This window comes from Euleptes europaea, chromosome 1 (assembly GCF_029931775.1).
Source record: "Euleptes europaea isolate rEulEur1 chromosome 1, rEulEur1.hap1, whole genome shotgun sequence".
NCBI classification, from domain to species: Eukaryota; Metazoa; Chordata; class Lepidosauria; order Squamata; family Sphaerodactylidae; genus Euleptes; species Euleptes europaea.
The window spans coordinates 179158327-179181862 of NC_079312.1; the positions used below are offsets into that span (position 1 = coordinate 179158327).

Here is a 23536-nt window from a genome sequence, read left to right on the forward strand (position 1 = left end):
CGTTCAGAGGTGGTTTGCCATTGCCTGCCTCTGCGTAGCAACCCTGGACTTCCTTGGTGGTCTCCCATCCAAATACTAACCAGGGCCGACCCTCCTTAGCTTATGAGGTCTGACAAGATCGGGCTAGCCTGGGCCATCCAGGTCAAGGCAAGAGGTGAGCAGAGGTGGTTTGCCATTGCCTGCCTCTGCGTAGCAACCCTGGGCTTCCTTGGTGGTCTCCCATCCAAGGTCTGGTGAGATCAGGTTAGCCTGGGCCATCCAGGTCAGGGCCAATCTACATTAAGCTACCTTAAATATGCACTTCCAGATGAAAGAAAGATTTAATGTGAGCAGAAGAAAGAAATTAAAGACAGCATGGGGGGAAAGGATAGGGTTCGGAGCTGTCCCCTCATTCCACCCCCCCAGGAATGGTCAGCCCCACCTACACTAGTCTCCACGGCATACATGCTGGCATTAGGGGAAATATCGGGGCTCTGACCCCTCCCCAGAAAGCGTGGTGGTATATCCCAGTTTGTCGCCTGTCTCCCCGACGGGGCAAAATCCTTCTGCAAAGATGACAAGCACACACACAACCCCCCTGAAAATCTACAAGCACTCCAGTGATGTGGGTCCCTCCTAGGCTCACCCCATCTCCCCACCCCCACCCCCCAAATATGGACCACCCGGAAGGGAAAGCCAGAGAGATTTGCCCTAGTATTTAGGCCTCTTCTCGTCCTGACCCCTCAATTACCGGCGGCCTCGAATCTCAGTTAAAGTGCTGGCCGTGACCCCGGAAGCCCCCCGCCCCGAGCCCCTAAACTGGCCTGACGTTCAGATACCCCCAAACCGCCCCAGCTCCGGAAGACGTCCAAAGAGGACCCCATGGCAGATTCTCCCCCCACACACCTCACCCACACACAACCGGCTTTCTGTAGGGGCATCCAGAGGGGAGACCGAGGAGGGCGGGGGGGGGGGTGTCTGGCAATGAGATGGGAGGAGTGTCCCCAAAGGCGGAGAGAGCCATGCGGTGCCTGCCGTAATATCGGGTGGGATGGACCGGGGGATGCAGTGGGGAACTGGTGGGGCGGAGAGAAGGGCAGGTGGGTTTATTTAGGTGGGGTGCTAGGGGGCACGGGGGAGGGGAGCAAAGGAACAGCAGACAGGTAAGCAGCTGTCCCCGGGGAAGGGGGGGTAGGTCACGTTGTAGGGCAGTTTGTGTGTGCATGAGGCAGTGGGAAGGGGGGGGCGGTCTATCTCTAGTTGTAATTTCTCATATATATATATAATATATATATAAACAGCACAAACATCTACATTCATCCTGGGAGGGGACCCCGCCGGCCCCCTCCCAGTGCAAGCACCCACAAGCCCCCCCTCTCCCCTCCACAAGGGGACACGGGGGGCGGGGACCGGACGGCGTCTTCCTCCTCACAATGCCTCCTACTGGGAGTAGGGACCTGTAGTAGAGAGAAAGAAAGAGAAAAGCGGATGAGTAATGGGAGACAGAGAGGCTGGCCTATGGCAGACACCCCAATCACACACACACAAATCCCTAGGGTTGCCAACCTCCAGGTGGTGGATGTAGATCTCCCGTTGTTAAAACTGATCTCCAGGGGGTAGTAATCTGTTCCCCTGGAGAAAATGGCTGCTTTGGAAGGTGGACTCTATGTAGGGTTGCCAACCTCCAGGTACTAGCTGGAGATGTCCCATTACTACAACTGATCTCCAGCCGCTCAAGATCAGTTCCCCTGGAGAAAAGGGCCGCTTTGTAGGGTTGCCAGGTCCCTCTTCTCCACCAGTGGGAGGTTTTTCGGGGCAAAGCCTGAGGAGGGCCGGGTTTGGAGAGGGACTTCCATGCCATAGAGTCCAATGGCCAAAGCAGCCATTTCCTCCAGGTGAACTGATCTCTGTCGGCTGGAGATCAGTTGTAATAGCAGATCTCCAGCTACTACCTGGAGGTTGGCAACCCTACCGCTTTGGCAATTGGACTCCATGGCATTGAAGTCCCTCCCCTCCCCAAACCCCGCCCTCCTAATTTACTAATGCTTCCTAATTTCCCTATCCTGTAATTCTTTATAGACCCTCAACTAGTACACGTATGCTGCAACCTATATAGGTTAAGCAGATCATGCGTAACTGAAGATCTTTATTTATTTAGAAAACCTCTATGCCATCATCTCTCCAGAGAACCTTCTCAAGGGAGGTCCCTTAATAAAATATGATAAAAATCATTAAGGCGGCATAAAGATAGTTAAAATTAACAAACTTTTAAACCAACGCACACAACCAAACACCCAACTAGACCATAAAGCAGCATAAAACAGTGTAGCAGCTTAAAACGATTCTTGTAATGTGGTCTTTAGGCTAGATGGATTGGAAGTAAAAGTAACAGCCAATTAAAGAGGATAGGAACCAATTTAAAATAACAAAGTAGCAAAATAAAACCTAAAAAAAGAAACCTAGATAAAACAACCGAGGAGTAAATTAAGATAAAAATAAAATAAAATGTAACCCTCTGGCTCAGAGCTGAATTTGAAAGCGTCGGACTATTCGCACACCAGAAACCGCTAGAAACAAACTATCAAAACAATTTTAAAAGAAGTCCTATACTGTCTTGATTATATAGCCAACAGACCTTTCAGTGATACAGTTAGGGTTGCCACCCTCCAGGAACTAGCTGGAGATCTCCTGCTATTACAACTGATCTCCAGCCAACAGAGATCAGTTCACCTGGAGAAAATGGACGCTTTGGCAATTGGACTCTATGGCATTGAAGTCCCTCCCCTCCCCAAACCCCGCCCTCCTCAGGCTCCACCTCAAAAGCCTCCTGCCGGTGGCGAAGAGGGACCTGGCAACCCTAGATACAGTCATTAAAGCAAACAAGACTCTCCGAAGGAGTATAAACTGTGTATGAATGTATGTGTGATTATATGTTTGTTTGTTTGTTTGAAAAATCTTAATAAAATATAGATTAAAAAAAAAGCAAATGAGAGCTATTTTACAATATTTGAAAGATCCAAGTCCTTAGTTAAATGCTGGGACAAAAATAAATATTTTGGGCAGACACCTAAAAGAGCAGAAGATAGGAGCCAGGTGTGCCTGCAGGGGAAGGGAATTCCAAAGATGAGGGGCCACCACTGGAAAAACCCTGTCACAGGTACATGAGACATGGGTGAGAGCCGAGCAATATCCTGCCCGGTATCATAGAATCATAGAGTTGGAAGGGACCACCAAGGTCATCTAGTCCAACCCCCTGCACAATGCAGGAAATTCATAACTACCTCCCCCCCACACACACACCCAGTGACCCCTACTCCATGCCCAGAAGATGGCCAAGTTGCCCTTCCTCTCGTGATCTGCCTAAGGTCATAGAATCAGCATTGCTGAGAGATGGCCGTCTAGTCTCTGCTTAAAAACCTCCGGGGAAGGAGAGCTCACCACCTCCCGAGGAAACCCATTCCACTGAGGAACCGCTCTAATTGTTAGGAAATTCTTCCTCATGTCTAGCAAGAAACTCTTTGGATTTAATTTCAACCCGTTGGTTCCGGTCTGACGTTCTGGGGCAACAGAAAACAACTTGGCACCCTCCTCTATGTGACAGCCCTTCAAGTTCTTAAAGATGGTTATCATATCTCCTCTCAGTCTTCTCCTCTTCAGGCTAAACATGCCCAGCTCCTGCAACCTTTCCTCATAGGACTTGGTCTCCAGACCCCTCACCATCGTTGTCGCCCTCCTCTGGACACGTTCCACCTTGTCTACATCCTTCTTAAACTGCAGTGCCCCAAACTGAACACAATACTCTACGTGAGGTCTAAAACCAGAGAACATTTTAACAACTGATTTAATGACCCCACGATCCATCTCTCTCTCTCTGTGTGTGTGTGTTAAGTGCCTTCAATTTGCTTCCAACTCATGGCTGCAATATGCATTAATGAATTATCAGAACTCACCCGCCTACATCTGATTTGAGAAGGACGTGGGCCCGCCTTGGACGTAACCGCCCTGTTGGGCGTAGTCTCCCTGCTGGCCATAGCCCTGTTGGCTGTAATCGGGCTGGTAGCCGCCCTGCTGCCCGTACGTGTCCTGCTGGCCGTAGCCTGGGGCTTGGTTGTAGGTGTCGCCATAGGTGTCGGGTGCTGGCTGCTTCTCCTGGGCGGGCGGGTACTTCATGAAAGGGGTGGTCCAGCCTGTCTCTTTGAAGACGAACCACAGGTTCCCCAGCCAAAGCACCAGGTTCAGGAAGCCGAAAACCTGGGGACAGAAGGACCAAGTGATAGGAAAGAATGAGCCATAGAATGATAGAATCATAGGATTGGAAGGGACCACCAAGGTAATCTATTCCAACCCCCTGCACAATGCAGGAAATTCACAACTACCCCCCACGGCCCCATTGACCCCTACTCCATGCCCAGAAAATGGCCAAGATGCCCCCCCTCTCATCATCTGCTTAAAGTCATAGAATCAGCATTGCTGATAGATGGCCATCTAGCCTGTTCTTAAAAACCTCCAGGGAAGGAGAGCTCACCACCTCCCGAGGAAGCCTGTTCCACTGAGGAACCGCTCTAACTGTTAGAAAATTCTTCCTAATGTCTAAATGGAAACTTTTTTGATTTAATTTCAACCCATTGGTTCTGGTCCGAACTTCTGGGGCAACAGAAAACAACTCAGCACCCTCCTCTATATGACAGCCCTTCAAGTACTTGAAGATGGTTATCATATCACCTCTCAGTCTTCTCCTCTCCAGGCTAAACATGCCCAGCTCCTTCAACCTTTCCTCATACGATTTGGTCTCCAGACCCCTCACCATCTTCGTTGCCATCCTCTGGACACGTTCCAGCTTGTCAACATCCTTCTTAAATTGCGGTGCCCAAAACTGAACACAGTACTCTAGGTGAGGTCTAACCAGAGCAGAGTAAAGCGATACCATCACTTCGTGTGATCTGGACATTATACTTCTGTTGATACAGCCCAAGATCACATTTGCCTTTCTCAGACAGGGAGTCCTTCCCCATCTATAGGGGTGCCTCTTGCTGCCCTGGCCCTAGGCTTGCCAACTTTGGATTAAAAAATACCTGGAGATTTTTGGGGTGGAGCTTGAGGAAGTGGGGTATGGGGGAGGGACCTCAGTGGGGTATAATGCCATAGTGTCTACTTTCCAAAGCGGCCATTTCCTCCAGGTGAACTGATCTCTGGGAGATCTCCAGCCACCACCTGGAGGTTGGTAGCCCTACCTGGCCCCCAGCCTTGCTCAGTAGATTAGTGGGAGCAAAACGGGGGTGGTGTGGTGTGTGGACAGCATGCAATCCTCTATCAGTGCCCCAAATCTATGGTTTGTACCCAAGAGTTCTCTCATCCAAGTAGTAACCAGGGCTGACCCTGCTTCGCATCCCAGAGCTGACGAGATCGGGCTAGCCTTGCTCATCTCTGTCAGGGCAGCTATAGCAAGGCGAACAAGATACCACCCTTCCAGTGGGTACTTGTAAACCAGTTTGATTCTGCCCTAAGTGGTAGAGAAAGTCGGCATATAAAAACCAACTCTTCTTCTTCTCTTAGCTTAAGGGCCAAACTGCACTTTGACATGAAGTCCTGTGATCCTGGCAAGCATTTTTAAAACCAGGATTGCCATTTCAAATGGGGAGAGGGGCTTCCTAGCCCTCAGGGGAGGGCAGTGGCTCAGCGGCAGAGCATCTGCTTGGCATGCCGAAGGTCCCAGGTTCAATCCCTGGCATCTCCAGTTAAAGGGACCGGACAAGTAGGTGATGGGAAAGACCTCTGCCTGAGACCCTGGAGAGCCACTGCCGATCTGAGCAGACAATACTGACTTTGATGGACCAAGGGTCTGATTTAGAAGGCAGCTTCATGTGTTGGGGAGGGGCCGTGGCTCAGTGGTAGAGCATCTGCTTGGCATGCCGAAGGTCCCAGGTTCAATCCCTGGCAACTCCAGTTAAAGGGACCAGGCAAGCAGGTGATGTGAAAGACCTCTGACTGAGACGCTCTGAACTTAGGTGAGCAAATGTACAACCCCCTGCCCCCGCACACACACATATCCTTGTCATATATAGGAGGACTAACCACAGACGTGTTGAGGCCAGAGGTGACCGGCTCCCGGATCTCCTTGCAGGTGTTGGCTTTTTCTTCACACACCTTCATGCCTTCAATCACCACGTCGGGATCGGTGGCCATCTTGACGTCGGACAGGCCCTTGGCCCAAGCGCAGGAGCTCACCAGCCACATGAAGGTAAAAACGGCCGTGACGACAAAATCCTGTGGCAGGAAAACCGGGTCAGAACTACCCTTCTCTAAAGCATGAAATGGGGCTCTGGGGGAGCTACGGGATGATGGTGAAGCTGAGCTGGGAAGTCATTGGACTCCACGAGATTGAAGTCCCTCCCCTCCCCAAACCCCGCTCTCCTCAGGACCCGCCCCCCAAATCTCCAGGAAGTTCCCAATCCGAAGTTGGCAACCCAATGCTTGGTGTTGCCCGGTCCCTCTTCACCACCAATGGGAGGTTTTTGGGGCAGAGCCTGAGGAGGGTGGGGTTTGGGGAGGGGAGGGACTTCAATGCCATAGAGTCCAATGGCCAAAGTGGCCATTTTCTCCAGGGGAACTGATCTCTATCGGCTGGAGATCAGTTGTAATGCAGGAGATCTCCAGCTAGTACCTGGAAGTTGGCAACCCTACCTAGGCTGGACCTGGAAACAGAGTCCAACCCCCTCCCCAGTCTCTTTCCATTCCCACAGTTTTTAAAAGGCATCCTAGAAAGCTTGCGGGTTCTTGGGAAATGTTTATGGGTCATAGCCTCGGTTGCTGTGAGCATCCCCTGTCCCCTGCAAGTAGGGTTGCCATTTTCCTCTTCGCCACTGGCGGGAGGTTTTTGGGGCAGAGGCTGAAGATGGCAGGGTTTGGGGAGGGGAGGGACTTCAATGCCATAGAGTCCAATTACCAAAGCAGCCATAGGAGGGGCTGTGGCTCAGTGGTAGAGCATCTGCTTGGCATGCAGAAGGTCCCAGGTTCAATCCCCGGCATCGCCAGTTAAAGGGACTAGGCAGATAGGTGATGTGAAAGACCTCAGCCTGAGACCCTGGAGAGCCACTGCCAGTCAGAGTAGACAATACTGACTTTGATGGACCAAGGTTTAGGATAAGGCAGCTTCATGTGTTCATGTGTTCATTTTCTCCAGAGGAACTGATCTCTATTGGCTGGAGATCAGTTCTAATAGCAGATCTCCTGCCACCACCTGGAGGTTGGCAACCCTACCTGCAAGTGAAGTGTGCCGTGCCCGGCCAAGTCCAGGAACTTACAATCATGGGTCCCTTGTTGTTCTCCCTGTACTTGTCCTGCATGAAGATATAGACGACCATCGCAGCCAGGGAGTAGAGGAAGGCGAAGACTGCAATGGTGACAAAGAACTCGGCGGAAGAGGAGTAGTCTCCGACCAAGAAGACCTTCTCCGTCTCATGTCCTTTACAAGCCGGAGCGTCAAAATACACCTGGTGGAGCCTGGATGGGGAAGCAGAGAATAGAAGAAGGTAGATACAGTCATCCCAAAAGGGTAGCTATTTCTCTTGGACAGATGACTCAGCGAGACATTCACTAGTAATGAGAGGCTACGTGCCTGGTTCTGGAACATATGTTTTGAGTATGAACATGCATCATAGAATTGCCTTTATTGAAGAAGCCTGAGCGAAATGGGAATGACTACCGGAAACCCATTTATTTATTGGCATCTATGAACTATTATATCAGTCACAAATTGTGTTAGATATGGACTATTACTATCAGGCTGTAATTCAGTTGTTTTGTATGTTTTCTTGCAACTGCCAACATGGGTTAACGTTTGTGGTTACACAATACACTAGTTTTTTGGCATAGTGTGCTTTAGTTTTGCATTGTTAAGCCATAAGGGGCACCTTGTTTGAATTACCCACATTTGGGCGCTAGAAAGTGATTTTGGCTGCTAACCTCCAGGTAGTAGCTGGAGATCTCCTGCTATTACAACGGATCTCCAGCTGATAGAGATCTGTTCACCTGGAGAAAATGGCCGCTTTGGCCATTGGACTCGATGGCATTGAAGTCCCCCCCTCCCCAAACCCTGCCCTCCTCAGGTTCTACCCCCAAAACCTCCCGCCGGTAGCAGAGAGGTACCTGGTAACCCTACCCACATGTGATTTTTAAAAGTAGGAGGGGCCACGTTAGGGTTGTCAGGTCCCTCTGCTGATTAGCCACTGGACATTTGATTGGCGGCACAGATTTTTTTTAAAAAAAATGTGGTTTTGGCAGCAGCTGCCTCCCCAGCGCAAGGATCTTCACTGTGTGACTGGCTGCCTCTCCACTACAGCATCCTTCAAAATCACGGCAGATTACAAATCTGGTCTGTGGAGAGTTTCCCCCCTCACGTGTGTGTGTGTGTGTGTGTGTGTGTTTGGGGTTGGTATTTTGTTCTCTAAAGAGAGTAATTTTGACCCTTTGACTAGTTTCCATCCCCGAGGTGACATAAGAACAGAAAAACAGAAGAAGGGCCCTGCTGGATCAGACCAAGGCCCATCAAGTCCAGCAGTCTGTTCACACAGGAGCCAGCCAGGTCCCTTGGCTACTAGTCCAAATGGCTACTCGTCATGATGCGTACCTATTCTCTCCAGGATCAGAGGAGCAGGCCTATTATTTTAGGTGCTGTGAACACAGGCAAGACAATGCTGATGCAGTAGTCTTGCTTGTGGGCTTCCTGGAGGCACCTAGTTGGCCACTGTGTGAACAGACGGGTGGACTTGATGGGCCTTGGTCTGATCCAGCAGGGCTTTTCTTTTGTTCTTATCTTCATGCCATTTCTCTCCAGTATCAGAGGAGCTTGTCGAATATATTAGGTGCTGTGGAACGCAGGCAGGACAATGCTGCTGCAGTTGTCTTGCTTGTGGGCTTCCTGGAGGTACCTGGTTGGCCACTGTGTGAACAGACTGCTGGACTTGATGGGCCTGGGTCTGATCCAGCAGGACTTCCCTTATGTTCTTATGGAGGAGGGGGCTATCCATGGCTACTAGTCCAAATGGATACTCGTCATGATGCATACCTATTCTCTCCAGGATCAGAGGAGCAGGCCTATTATCTTAGGTGCCGAGGAACACAGGCAGGACAATGCTGCTGCAGTCGTTTTGCTTGTGGGCTTCCTAGAGGCACCTGGTTGGCCCCTGTGTGAACAGACGGCTGGACTTGATGGGCCTGGGTCTGAGCCAGCAGGGCCTTTCTTATGTTCTTATGTTCATGCCTATTCTCTCCAGGATCAGAGGAGCATGCCTATTATATTAGGTGCTGTGGAACACGGGCAGGATGGTGCTGCTGCAGTTGCCTTGTTTGTGGGCTTCCTAGAGGCACCTGGTTGGCCACTAATGTGATCAGACTGCTGGTCTTGACGGGGCCTGGGTCTGATCCAGCAGGGCTTCCCTTGTGTTCTTCTGTTCTTTGAGATGTGAGAATCGACCACACCTCTCTTGAAATGCTCACTGGGACTCGTCCCTACAGCCCATCGCCCACTCTGTGCGGGCTGCCATCTCTCTGCCCACCATGGGTTCCCCCCCCCCCCAGCCAAGGGCCCAAACTCACCGGAAGGGGTAGGAGAACTCCACATCTATACTGAGGTCGCTCTCACTCTTGTTGGCGCATTCGACGCTCAGGCGGAATTCTCCGGAGTAGCTGCCACACGTTGCAAAAGCAAAGATGGAAAAGATCTGGGGACAAAAAGAAGGAGAAAGAGAGAGAGAGAGATCATGGGAATGTCGGCTACTTCATTCCTTCCTACTTTTAGATGGTAGTCGTTTCCATGTACGACTATTGGATTGACATTGGTGAGAGAATCTGTAAACCACATCTGGGACATGTCATAGAATCACAAAATCATAGAGTTGGAAGGGGCCATGCAGGCCATCTAGTCCAACCCCCCTGCTCAATGCAGGCTCAGCCTAGAGCAGGGGTCTCAAAACTGCGGCTCCAGAGCCGCATGCGGCTCTTTGGCCCATTGAGGGCGGCTCTCCGAACTTGGTTTGGAGCCCCTGCTCTTGTGCCTGCTCACGCCGGCAGCCGGGCTGCGGAGCTGGCGCGCCTGAGAGAGAGAGAGAGAGCAGGCAAGCGGGTGTGCTGTCTCTCCCCCCCCTGCAGTGGAGAATGGCCGGGTCCCCCTTTCCCTTGCCCTCAATGGCGGGCTTCCTTTGGTAGACCTGGCCTCCGGCTGAGTCCCATTGGGAGGCCATGTCTACCCACTGGCTTTCTTGGGGGTAGACCTGGACTCCGAGGAGGGGGAAAAAGTCCCCCTTCAGAGGCCAGGTCTACCAATTGGCTTCTATGGGCCTCCAGAGGCCAGGTCTACTGCCAAGAAAGCCAATAGGTAGACCTGGCCTTCCAATGGGCCTCAGCCAGAGGCCAGGTCCACCAATAGGCTTTTATGGCGGTAGACCAGGCCTCCAGACGAGGACTCCGGATGGGGAGGGGGAAATGGCAGGGACTTACAATTTAATTTTTATAAATAAATAAGATCACTATTATCAATAAATAAGATCACTATTAAGTATGATATCAAGTTTCATTCAGTGTACCTATAGTTTAATTAAGACTTAAAACTTTAATTAAAGTTTATTAAGTTAATAAACAGTGTACCTACCTATATAGTTTAAGTTTAAGAAATTTGGCTCTCAAAAGAAATCTCAATCATTGTACTGTTGATATTTGGCTCTTTTGACTAATGAGTTTGCCGACCCCTGGCCTAGAGCATCCCTGACAAGTGCTTGTCCAGCCTCTGCTTAAAGACTGCCAGTGAGCAGGAGCTCGCCACCTCCCTAGGGAGCTGATTCCACTGTCAAACAACTCTTACTGAGAATTTCCCTCCCTAATATCCAGCTGATATTTTTCCTCCCGCAATTTAAACCCATTATGGCAAGTCCTATCCTCTGCTGCCAACAGGAACAGCTCCCTGCCCTCCCCTAAGTGACAGCCCTTCAAATACTTCCAGCGAGCAATCGTGTCCCCCCTCAACCTCTTCTCCAGACTCAACATTCCCAACTCCCTTGGCCTTTCTTTGTAGGGCTTGGTCTCCAGGCCCCTGGTCATCCTTGTCGCTCTGCACCCGCTCGATTCTGTCCACATCCTTTTTGAAGCGAGGCCTCCAGAACTGCTCACAATACTCCAGGTGCAGCCTGACCAATGCAGCGTACGGCGGAACTAAGACACCTTGCGATTTGGATGTTATGCCTCTGGTGATGCACCCCAAGATCGCATTACCTTTCTTTGTCGCTGCATCACGCTGGCTGCTGTTCCACTGAACGTACGGTCCCCCCGTCCCCCAAGACCTTGTTCACACGCACCGCTACCCAGAAGTGTATCTCCCATCCAGTATGCATGTCCCTCATTTCTGTTACCTCGTTCCTGTCATAACAATATGCAGTTTCTCACACACAAGGAACCTCATAGCGGGTGAAATAGGAGGGGGGCAGTGCTAGAAACGTACAGCTACACAGAAACCCAGAAAATTTATCAGCAGAGGGATTAGACTGATGAGATGAAGGCCATGCATAAAAGGTAATTTGCAGAATCCTGAAGCCTCAGTTTGCCTTGGTGCCGTGCCAGGGAGAGGGTGCCTTACCTTTCAACCCTCAGTCGGTTTTGGTGTTTGAAACCAGGCGTTTTGGCGTTTGAAACCAGGCTCTCTGCTTGGTTACTAGCATTTTAAAGGAAAACGTATGTTTTTAACGGACACACCTTTTCTCCTTTCAAACGCTAACCGCAAAGCAGGGAGCTCAATTTCAAAGAGCAAAACTGAGCGGAGGCTGAAGGGTTAAGCTCCCTTTTCCTTCCCTGCATGGCCCCGAGGCAAACTGTATGAGTCTGCAGGCTGCATCTTAGGGATGGAATCAGATGATATGTGATCTCCTTGAGTCCTGAATCTGATAGTTGTGGGTAGCGTTACAGATTAACAAAAAGGAGCTCTGGGGGTGTTGCAGTGTGTGTGTGTGTATGAGTGAACAGTTAACCCTTGCTCTGCCATTTCTCTGCTCAAAATCAACCTCTCTCCCAATATGCTATCTCCCCTACCAAGGGGGAAGAAAAAGAGTTGGTTTATATATGCCAACTTTCTCTACCACTTAAGGAAGAATCAAAACAGCTTACAATTGTCTTCCCTTCCCCACAACAAACAACCCCTGAGGTAGGTGGGGCTGAGAGAGCTCTAAGAGAGCTGTGACTAGCCCAAGGTCACCCAGCTGCCTGCATGTGTAGGAGTGGGGAAACCAGTCCAGTTCAACAGATGGCCGCTTTGGAAGGAGGCCTCTATGTAGAGTTGCCAACCTCCAGGTATTAGCTGGAGATCACCAGCTATTACAACTGATCTCCAGCCAATAGAGAGAAGTTCACCTGGTGAAAATGGCCACTTTGGCAATTGAGCTCTATGGCATTGATGTCCCTCCCCTCCCCAAACTCCACCCTCCTCAGGCTCCTCCTCACCTTCTTTCCCAAAAACCTCCCGACAGTGGCAAAGAGGGACCTGGCAACCCTAACCTGGCCCCTCCCACTTTCTAAAATCACGCATGGGCACAGGAAAGGTGTCAGTGGGTGAAGAGAGAACTGGCAACCCTACCTCTATGGCATCGTACCCCAATGAAGTCCCTCCCCTCCCCAAACCCCACCATCCTCAGACTCCACCCCAACATCTCCAGGTATTTCCCAACCTGGAGCTGGCAACCCGACCCAAGAATCTCAAATAATTTCCCCAGGAATCTCCAGAGATTTCCTGAGCCCTGCCTGGCCAAGAATGAGGGTGGGTTATAAATCATCATCATCATCATCATCATCATCATCATCATCATCCTGGCAAGCCTAGAGGCTGGAGCCTTATCATGGTATCCTTGGGAACTCCAGGCTCCTGAGGGAAGATGGCTGTACTGAGGTTGCCATCCTCCAGGTGGGGCCTGGAGATCTCCTGGAGTTACAACTGATCTCCAGATTACAGAGATCAGTTCCCCTGGAGAAAATGGCTCCTTTGGAGGACGGGCTCCTCGGAATCATAGCCCACTGAACTCGCTTTTTAAAAAAGAGAAAATGTATAGGCTCATTGGTATATCTTGCTTCCTAATGCGTTGTAGATTTTTTGAGACACATGCATTTTATTCATTTGGTATCTTGTGTTTTGTTTTGTTTTGTTCTGTCATGTTTCATTGGTTTTTCTGTTTGATCTCCTGTGATTTTATTGGTTTTATGCTCAAGACCTTTGGTCATGCGAGCTTAATAATAAAAGGAAAGGAATGGGGAGGGGCTCAGTGGTAGGGCATCTGCTTGGCGTGCAGATGGTCCCATGTAAGACCACTGCCTGAGACCCCGGAGAGCCACTGCCGGTCTGAGTAGACAATACTGACCTTGATGGACCAAGGTCTGAGTCAGTATAAGCCATTTGGGGAGGGCCCATGGCATCTCCAGTTAAAGGGACTAGGCAAGTAGGTGATGTGAAAGACCCCTGCCTGAGTCCCTGGAGAGCCTAGGAGATGGGCTGTGGCTGAGTGGTAAAGCATTTGCTTGATGTGCAGAAGGTCCCAGGTTCAATCCCCGGCATCTCTAGTTCAAGGGATCAGGCAAGTAGGTGATGTGAAAGACCTCTGCCTGAGACCACGGAGAGCCGCTGCCGGCCTTAGACAATACTGACCTTGATGGACCAAGGGTCTAATTCAGTATAAGCCATTTGGGGAGTGCCCATGGCATCTCCAGTTAAAGGGACTAGGCATAGGGTTGCCAAGTCCCTCTTCTCAACCGGCGGGAGATTTTTGGGGCAGAGGGTAGGGTTTGGGGTGGGGAGGGACTTCAATGCCATAGAGTTCAATTGCCAAAGCAGCCATTTTTCTCCAGGTGATCCGATCTCTATCGGCTGGAGATCAGTTGAATTAGCAGGAGATCTCCTGATACTACCTGGCAGTTGGCAACCCTAACTAGGCAAGTAGGTGATGTGAAAGTCCTCTGCCTGAGCCCCTGGAGAGCCTAGGAGATGGGCTGTGGCTTAGTGGTAGAGCATCTGCTTGGCATGCAGAAGGTCCCTGGTTCAATCCCCGGCATCTCCAGTTCAAGGGACCAGGCAAGTAGGTGATGTGAAAGACCCCTGCCTGAGACCCTGGAGAGCTGCTGCTGGTCTGAGTAGACAATGCTGACTTTGATGAACCAAGGGTCTGATTCAGTATGAGGAAGCTTCATACGTTCAACTCACTCTACAGGCTCCACTCCCAAATCTCCAGGGATTTCCCCACCCGGAGTTGGCAACCTTAACTGGGGCCGGCAGGGGGCAGTGCCAGGAAGACCTAACAGATGGTCTCCCCAGCTGCAATCTTCTGGTGCCGCTGAGCGGTAATCCCGGGGCCGTTGGGGCTGGAGGAGGGGTTTTGGTTCACAGTCATCACGGATCAGCCGAGAAACTCGCTGTGCTGGCGCGAGTATTTTTAGAGCACTGCGTGAGCCCAGTACAGTCAAGAGAACGAGGGAGGGCATCTGCTCTCTTCTTTAATCCCCCCCCCCAGCGGCTGAACAGGGACCAGATATTAACCCAGCCTGACCCACTTCGCTGTCTGCCCCCCTGCCTTCATGCTTCAGCTCCCTTCGATTTCTAATCTCCCTTCAGAGCCCAGAAGAAAGCGCCAGGGAGCAAGGATGGTTTTTAAGTACCTGTTTTACTTGGATGGCCGGCGAGACGTGGCGTGCGTCTCTCTGTGTGTTTTAAAATAGGTCATTATGGATTTTATTGTGAGCTGCTTAAAGCAGTGTGATTAAGCGGCCTGTAAATATTGCAAATATAATGAATGACTGGGGGAAGGGGGCCATGGCTCAGTGGTAGAGCATCTGCTTGGCACGCAGAAGGTCCCAGGTTCAATCCCCGGCATCTCCAGTTAAAAGGACTGGGTGGTAGGTGATGGGAAAGACCTCAGCCTGAGACCTTGGAGAGCCGCTGCTGGTCTGAGTAGACAATACTGACTTTGATGGACCGAGGGTCTGATTCAGTATAAGCCATTTTGGGAGGGCCCATGGCTTAGCAGTTGAGCTTCTGCTTGGCATGCAGAAGGTCCCAGGTTCAATCCTTGGCAACTCCAGTTAAAGGATCTGGCAGCAGGTGATGTGAAAGACCTCTAGGTGAGACCTTAGAGAGCCGCTGCCAGTCTGAGTAGACAATGCTGCCCTTGATGGACCAAGAGTCTGATCAACATAAGGCAGCTTCATGGGTATTTGAGGGGGCTGTGGCTCAGTGGTAGAGCATCTTCTTGGTATGCAGAAGGTCCCAGGTTCAACCCCCGGCATCTCCAGCTAAAAGGATGAGAAAGACCTCGGCCTGATGAGACCTGATACAGCCACTGCCAGTCTTAGTGGACAGTACTGACCTTAATGGATCAAGGGTCTGATTCAGTATAAGGCAGCTTCAATTGTGTTCATGAGCAAATGACCGATAGAGGCAGAGGAGCCTATATATATATACACCACAGCCATGGTGCCTGGGTAGGGTTGCCAACCTCCAGGTGGTGGCTGGAGATCTCCTGCTATTATAACTGATCTCTAGGCAACAGTGATCAGTTCACCTGGAGGAAATCGCTGCTTTGGAAGGTGGACTCTACAGCATTGAAGTCCCTCCCCTCTCTAAACGCTGCCCTCCTCCGGCTCCCCCCCCCAAAATCTCCAGGTATTTTCCAACCCGGAACTGGAAACCCTGTGCCTGGGCTACGGATGTCCCACGGTGTCAGGTGCAAGGTTATGGGCTAGGGTTGCCAACTCCAGGTAGGTAATTCCTAGATATTTGGGGGTGGAGCCTAGGGAGGGACGGATGGGTTTGGGCAGGGGACAGACCTCAGCAGGGTACATTGCCATCGAGTACACCCTCCAAAGCTGCCATTTCCTCCGGGGGTGCTGATCTGGAGATCAGCTGTAATTCTGGGAGATCACCAGACTCCACCTGGAGGTTGGTAATCCTATTAGGGGCACAGGTGACCCACCTTTACAGGCAGCCCAAACATATGGTGGCAATATTCATAGGTGCCAGAGAGGTATCTTGTTGGACTGTTGCATCCACAAATGAACAGGAGTATTGCGGAACCTTAAAGAGATTTTATTTCAGGGTAAACTTTTATGGACCAGAGCGCATTTGAACGCCAGAAGCTTTTGAAGCTAAAAGCTGATCTATTCACCCTTCTCTGGTGGAGACGTGGGGGGGACCGCTTGCCATAGGGTTGCCAACCTCCAGGTACTAGCTGGAGATCTCCCGCTGTTACAACTGATCTCCAGCTGATAGAGATCAGTTCACCTGGAGAAAATGGTCGCTTTGGCAACTGGACTCTATGGTGTTGAAGTCCCTCCCCTCCCCAAACCCCGCCCTCCTCCAGCTCCACCCCTAAACCTTCAGGAATGTCCCAACCTGGAGTTGGGAACCCTAGTTAAGAAAGAGTGGCTTGCTTAGGACCTCTTGGAAAGTTTATGGCTTTGGATGAGATTTGATCCAGGGGATGGGGTTGCCAGGTACTAGAAGAAGAAGAAGAGTTGGTTTTTAAATGCCGACTTTCTCTGCCACTTAAGGGAGACTCAAACCGATTTACAATCACCTTCCCTTCCCCTCCCCGCAACAGACACTCTGTGAGGTAGGTGGGGCTGAGAGAGAGTGACTAGCCCAAGGTCATCCATCTGGCTTCGTGTGTAGGAGTGGGGAAACAAATCCAGTTCACCAGATAAGCCTCTGCAGCTCATGTGGAGGAGCGGGTCAAACCCGGTTCTCCAAATCAGACTCCACCGCTCCAAACCACCGCTCTTAACCACTACACCAGTAGCTGGGCATCTCTCAGTATTACGACTGATCTCCAGCCGATAGACATCAGTTCAGCTGGAGAAAATGGCTGCTTTGGCAACTGGACACTACAGCATTGAATCCTTTCAAAATACCAGTGCCGCTCTGCCTCTAGGCGAGTGGTTTGCAAAACACAAGAAAAGATGGATTAAGAATTGCTGGACAACCTGACAGATCAAGGGATTTAGGGTTTATCTAAAGCATGGGGCACACGGATATGTATTTATGAAAGAATGAAGCGGGGAAAGTGGTGGAATTGTGTGTGCCAGACAAGGTGTGTTCCAGATTGCCTGGGCAAAGGAAGGTTAAGTGTCGGCCCAGTCTTTGTGGGTGAACATTTCTATGGGGAGACTTTGATAGCAAGGAAAACTAAGAAGTGTTGTTTTCTATATGCCAACTTTCTCTACCATTTAAGGAAGAATCAGATTGGCTTACAATCCCTTCCCCTCCCCACAACAGAGGTAGTGGGGCTGAGAGAGCTCTAAGAGAGCTGTGACTAGCCCAAGGTCACCCAGCTGGCTTCATTTGTAGGAGTGGGGAAACCAACCTGGTTCACCAGATTAGTGTCTACTGCTGATGTGGAGGAGTGGGGAATCAAACCTGGTTCTCCAGATCAGAGTCCACTGCTCCTAACCACTGCTCTTAACCACTACACCATGCTGGCTCTCCACATGTTCCTGAACCACACAATCATATGTTACTGAACAGTTAATTAGGGCGCTTTTACACATGCCAAATAATGCACTTCCAATGCACTTTAATGATTGTTTGCAAGTGGATTTTGCCATTTCACACAGTAAAATCCAGCGGCAAAGTGCATTGCAAGTGAATGGAAAGTGCATTATTCGGCAGGTGTGAATTAGGCAGCCTATTTGTGTATGGGAGGTTTTGCCTTGGATTCGCTGCTCTCTAGATGCACATTTTCCCCATCTGAATTCTCAAAACTCAAAAAGAAGCCCCCATGCAGAGTTTTGAGAAATTGGATGGGGAAAATGTGCATCTAGAGAGCGGCAAATGCAAGGCAAAACCTCCCGTGCATAAATGGCCTTGGTGACCTCTGCCTCCAGCTCTTACTCTCTGGCTGGATAGCTTTTCCACTCTTCCCCTCTGCTGCACACACAGCCTTGCATGTTAGGGTTGCCAGCTCTAAGGTGGGAACGTCCTAGAGATTTGGGAGTAGAGTCTAGGGATGATGGGGTTTGGGGAGGGGAGGGACCTCAGCAGGGTATATTGCCATACAGTCCAACCTCCAATGCAGCCATTTCCTCCAGAGGAACAGATCTCCCTAGCCTGGAGATCAGTTGCAATTCCTGGAGATCTCCAGCCATCACCTGGAGGTTGGCAACCCTAGTACCAGTAGACCCTGGGCCTTGACACCAGTACGGTTGAGGATGGGTCCTACTTGCTCCAGCCTGACTTGGAATCTTGACATCAAGACTTGACATCATTCCAGATCTTCTTCTTAATATTTTATTATTTTGATTGTAAATTGAGCTCCCGTAAGGTGGTTAGTAATTTTTTAAAAGAAATAAATAACAATGATCCATTTATTGTCAAGGCTTTAGCGCAAGGGAGGCTCTTGGAAAGATGTGCCTTCGCTTTATTATTCCTCTGTACTTACCCAATTGTCTGAACAACAACATGATGGACGGATGCCAACAGATAAATAAATAATATGCATTCAGGGATCTTGATAGCGTATGCTAGCATTGCTCCACATTTGGAGGATCAGGGAGTTAATTCCTTCTGATGGTGAAAAGGCTTAAAATAGCTCTATGGGGTGAATCATCTGGAATGGCTTCAAAACATACATGTAGAATTTCCCCAGGATTTGGATGTCCGGGTAAGTAAGAAGAGAACATAGATGTGCCACCCGTTAGGAAAATATCCAGGCATGCTTTCCATCCTGAAGGCCTAGATGGGTTGTTTGATGGCCCTCAAGAATGTCTCTGCCCTATTAGGAACACATAGTAGGGTTGCCAACTCCTGGTTGAGAAACACCTGGAGATTTGGGGGGGGTAGAGCTTGGGGAGGGTGAGTTTTGGGGAGGGGAGGGACCTCAGCAGGACATAATGCCCTAGAGTTCACCCTCCAAAACAGCCATTTTCTCCAGGGGAACTGATCTCTGTCGTCTGGAGATCAGTTGTAATTCTGGGAAATCTCCAGGCCCCACTAGGGTTGCCAGCTCCAGGTTGGGAAATATCTGGAGGTTTTGGTGGCGGAGCCTGAGGAGGGTGGGGTTTGGAGAGGGGAGGGACTTTGATGCCACAGAGTCCAACTGACAAAGTGGTCATTTTCTCCAGGGGAACTGATCTCTATCAGCTGGAGATCAGTTGTAATAGCGGGAGATCTCCAGCTAGCACCCCGAGGTTGGCAACCCTAGGCCCCACCTGGAGGTTGGCAACCCTAACAAACTATGATTTCTCAAGTTTTATGCTTCTGGGATTTTCATGTGCTTGTATACTTCTAGGTTTCATTGGCTGGTTTTTAATGACTATGAATTTTAACGGGCTGATCTTGTTTTCTTTGGCGTGCCACCTCGAACTGGTCTCTGAGGATGCAGGATAAAAATGCTTTTGGGAAATAAACAACAAACAGGCGCCTGCAGCAGGGACCTTTTGCAATGGGAATGACAGATGCCAGCTCCAGGCTGGGAGATTCTTGGAGATTTGGGTAGGGTTGCCAACCTCCAGGTACTCAATCAAAAAGGAAAACAGCCTGCAGCTCAATTACATATCCACCAATTACAGTATATGTATTTATATATATATATATATATATATATATATATATATATATATATATATATATATATATACACACACACACACACACACACACACACACACACACACACACACACACACACTGATGAGTGCAGCAGCACCATCCTGCCTGTGTTCCACCGCACCCAAAATAATAGGCATGCTCTTCTGATACTAGAGAGAATAGGTATGCAGCATGACTAGTATGCATTCTAACTAACAGCCATGAATACCCCTCTCCTCCATGAATATGTCCACTCCCCTCTTAAAGCCCTCCAAGCTGACAGCCATCACCACATCCTGGGGCAGGGAGTTCCACAATTTAACTATGTGTTGTGTGAAAAAATACTTCCTTTTATCTGTTTTGAATCTCTCGCTCTCCAGCTTTAGCAGATGACCCTGTGTTCTAGTATCCAAACCATGTATAATTCTATAGACCTCTATCATGTCTCCCCTTAGCCGCCTTCTTTCCAAGCTAAACAGCCCTAAGCGTCTTAACCGCTCCCCATAGGACAGTTGCTCTAGTCCCCTAATCATTTTGGTTGATCTTTTCTGCACCTTCTCAAGCTCTGTAATATCCTTTTTTAGGTGTGGTGGCCAGAACTGTACACAGTATTCCAAGTGTGGTCTTACCATAGATTTGTACAAGGGCAGTATGATATCAGCAGTTTTATTCTCTGTTCCTCATCTAATTATGGCCAGCATGGAATTTGCCTTTTTTACAGCAGCCGCACACTGGGTTGACATCTTCATTGAGCTATCCACTACCACCCCAAGATCCCTTTCTTGGTCTGTTGCTGCCAGCACAGATCCCATCAGTGTATATGTGAAGTTGGGATTTTTTGTCCCAATATGCATCACTTTACACTTACTCACATTGAATCTCATTTGCCATTTTAATGCCCATTCTTCCAGTATGCAGAGGTCCTTCTGGAGCTCTTCACAGTCCGATTTTGTTTTAACCACCCTAAATAATTTGGTGTCATCTACAAACTTGGCGACTTCACTGTTTAACCCCAACTCCAGGTCATTGAAGAACAGGTTGAAAAGCTCCGGTCCCAACACAGATCCCTGAGGCACCCCACTGCTCACATCCCGCCATTGTGAGAACTGACCATTGATTCCTACTCTCTGCTTCACACAGTGCTAAACAAGAAATTCGTTCCTATAAGCTTCCTGTAAGAGCCCCGTGGCGCAGAGTGTTAAGCTGCAGTATTGCAGTCCAAGCTCTGCTCATGACCTGAGTTCGATCCCAACGGAAGTTGGTTTCAGGTAGCCGGCTCAAGGTTGACTCAGCCTTCCATCCTTCCGAGGTCAGTAAAATGAGGACCCAGCTTGCTGGGGGTAAAGGGAAGATGACTGGGGAAGGCACTGGCAAACCACCCCATAGACATTGCCTGCCCTGGAAACATCTGGATGTGACATCACCCCATGGGTCAGGAGTAGGGCTGTCAATTCGGTTCGGCCCGAACTGAAAATCAGCCGAATTTCCCTTGATTCGGCGGTTTTTAGTTCGGACGGATCCGAACTCAAAACTGGCGGGCAACCGGGGGGGCCGAATTCAGCGAGTTCGGGAGTTCGGCGAATAAATTCGGCCAATTCGGGGCCGTCAGTAAGCAGCATAACCTTCAGTAAGCAGCATTCTCCTCCCCCGGCCAATCGGTGGCCAAGCTGGGTCTTCTTCTGGCCAATCAGTCAGGATTGAGTGCTGGAGGAATCAGCTGATGTGCGGCCGGCCGGGGAAAGAGAGAGAGAGGGAAATCCTCATGTGTGTGTGAGGGGGTGCTTGTGCACATTCGCTCCTTTCCGTGGCTGCAGGGGGCGCATTTTTTGGGGTACCGACCCCAAACTTTCAGGGGATATTCAGACAGGTTTTTTTAAGAGACCACCCAAGTTTTGTAAACATTGGGTCAGGGGGTCCCGAGATATGGGCTCCCCCCCTTTTTTCTTTCCATGGCTGCAGAGGGCGCATTTTTGGGTGTGCCGACCCCAAACTTTCAGCGGAGCATCAGACTAGGCTTCTTAAGGTACCCCCCAAGTTTTGTAAACATTGGGTCAGGGCCCCCCGAGATATGGGCTCCACCCCTTTTTCCTCTCCCCCCTTTTCCATTTTCGTGGCTGCAGGGGGCGCTTTTTTGGGGGTTCAGCCCCCAAACTTTTGTCATAGCTTCAGAGAATCCCTCTTAAGAGACCACCCAAGTTTTGTAAAGATGGGTTCAGTGGGGGCTGAAATATTGGCTCCCCCCCTTTTCTCTTTCCATGGCTGCAGGGGGCGCATTTTTGGGTGTGCCGATCCCAGACTTTCGGCGGAGCTTCAGTCAAGGCTTTTTAAGAGACCACCCAAGTTTTGTAAACATTGGGTCAGGGCCCCCCGAGATATGGGCTTTCCCCTTTCCCCTATTGGGATGAATGGATCACCCTCGAGAGATGCATACATATGGATCTTATATTGGATACAAATGGAATCATATTGGATTACCCAGCCTCCCAGCCCCTCCTGCTGGAACAGAAGACAGCCACAGTAAGACCCCTTGGGGGCTTTAATCTATATTTTTTCTTTTCTGTGTGTGTGTGGGGGGGAAAGCAGAGTCTGTGTGTGTGTGTGGGGAGGGAGCAGTTTCTGTGGGTGGGGGGGGAAGCCAAAGGGGGCTTTTGCCGGTTCTGCCTGTGTGTTCCCCCTCCAGTCTCTCTCTCCCTGGTTTGAGGGGGGGCTTCATTTTTATTCTTCAGGTTTTTCCTCATTCATAAGATCAGTTAGGTTATTGATGCTTGCTCAAAACTGGTTTTCAAATGGTGACTTAAAGAATGCATCTGCCTGGTCCCAAGTCCAATGCAAAAGGAGACATTCCACCCCCTCCTGCTCATTATGCATAGCTAGCTGCCTCTGTCCCTTTCCATGGTATGCAAACTCCCAGGTGTCAGGTGTTGCTATGCACTGTTGCAAAGGTTTTGCATTGCGTGCTTGTGTTGCTTTGCAGTTGTATTGTTTTGCAAAATTCTTCACACCTGCCCCGCCCTTTGCATATTTGCAAAGGGGTTGCTCTGCAGTTGTGTTGCTTTGCAAAGTTCTTAGCACCTGCCCCGCCCTTGCTCTCATCAGCTGTTTGTCGGGCCGGGAGCTTTGTGCGTGGGCGGCAAGCTCTGCGGAGAGATCCACATTAAGAGTGGGGGGGACCCCTTTCAGGGCCCATATCTCAGCCCCCCCTGACCCAATCTTTACAAAACTTGGGGAGTCTTTCAATATACGTCCTTTGAAGCTCTGCTGAAAGTTTGGGACCTCTAAGCCCAAAAATGCCCCCCCCAGAGCCGCGGAAAGGCGCGGTTGTGTTTTTAATGGCTTTATTCGGCCGAATTTTTTTCCCGAACTTTGAATTCCCGCCGAATTGAACGGATCCGAAGTGGGGGAGTTCGGACTTCGGCACGTACCGAACCCACAAGGTAGGGCTGTCAAAAAAAAAAAATTCGGTACAGTTCGGATTCGGCCGAATTTGGCCCTTGTGGGTTCGGTACGTGCCGAAGTCCGAACTCCCCCACTTCGGATCCGTTCAATTCGGCGGGAATTCAAAGTTCGGGGAAAAAATTCGGCCGAATAAAGCCATTAAAAACACAACCGCGCCTTTCCGCGGCTCTGGGGGGGGCATTTTTGGGCTTAGAGGTCCCAAACTTTCAGCAGAGCTTCAAAGGACGTATATTGAAAGACTCCCCAAGTTTTGTAAAGATTGGGTCAGGGGGGGCTGAGATATGGGCCCTGAAAGGGGTCCCCCCCACTCTTAATGTGGATCTCTCCGCAGAGCTTGCCGCCCACGCACAAAGCTCCCGGCCGACAAACAGCTGATGAGAGCAAGGGCGGGGCAGGTGCTAAGAACTTTGCAAAGCAACACAACTGCAGAGCAACCCCTTTGCAAATATGCAAAGGGCGGGGCAGGTGTGAAGAATTTTGCAAAACAATACAACTGCAAAG

At 50.1% G+C, this 23536-nt stretch overlaps 1 protein-coding gene across 1 annotated transcript in view; it reads right to left on the bottom strand.

Moving 5' to 3' along the window:
- Window positions 1-1196: 1196 nt before the first annotated feature.
- SYP (synaptophysin) overlaps window positions 1197-23536 on the bottom strand; it is a 37162-nt gene continuing 14822 nt past the window's right edge. The window contains exons 3-7 of the mRNA XM_056856188.1: window positions 9574-9698; window positions 7281-7479; window positions 6052-6243; window positions 3930-4230; window positions 1197-1436 (exon numbers count right to left, since the gene is read on the bottom strand). Of these exons, the coding sequence (XP_056712166.1) occupies window positions 3934-4230; window positions 6052-6243; window positions 7281-7479; window positions 9574-9698 (813 nt within the window). The 3' untranslated portion in view covers window positions 1197-1436; window positions 3930-3933. The remainder of the gene's footprint in view (window positions 1437-3929; window positions 4231-6051; window positions 6244-7280; window positions 7480-9573; window positions 9699-23536) is intronic.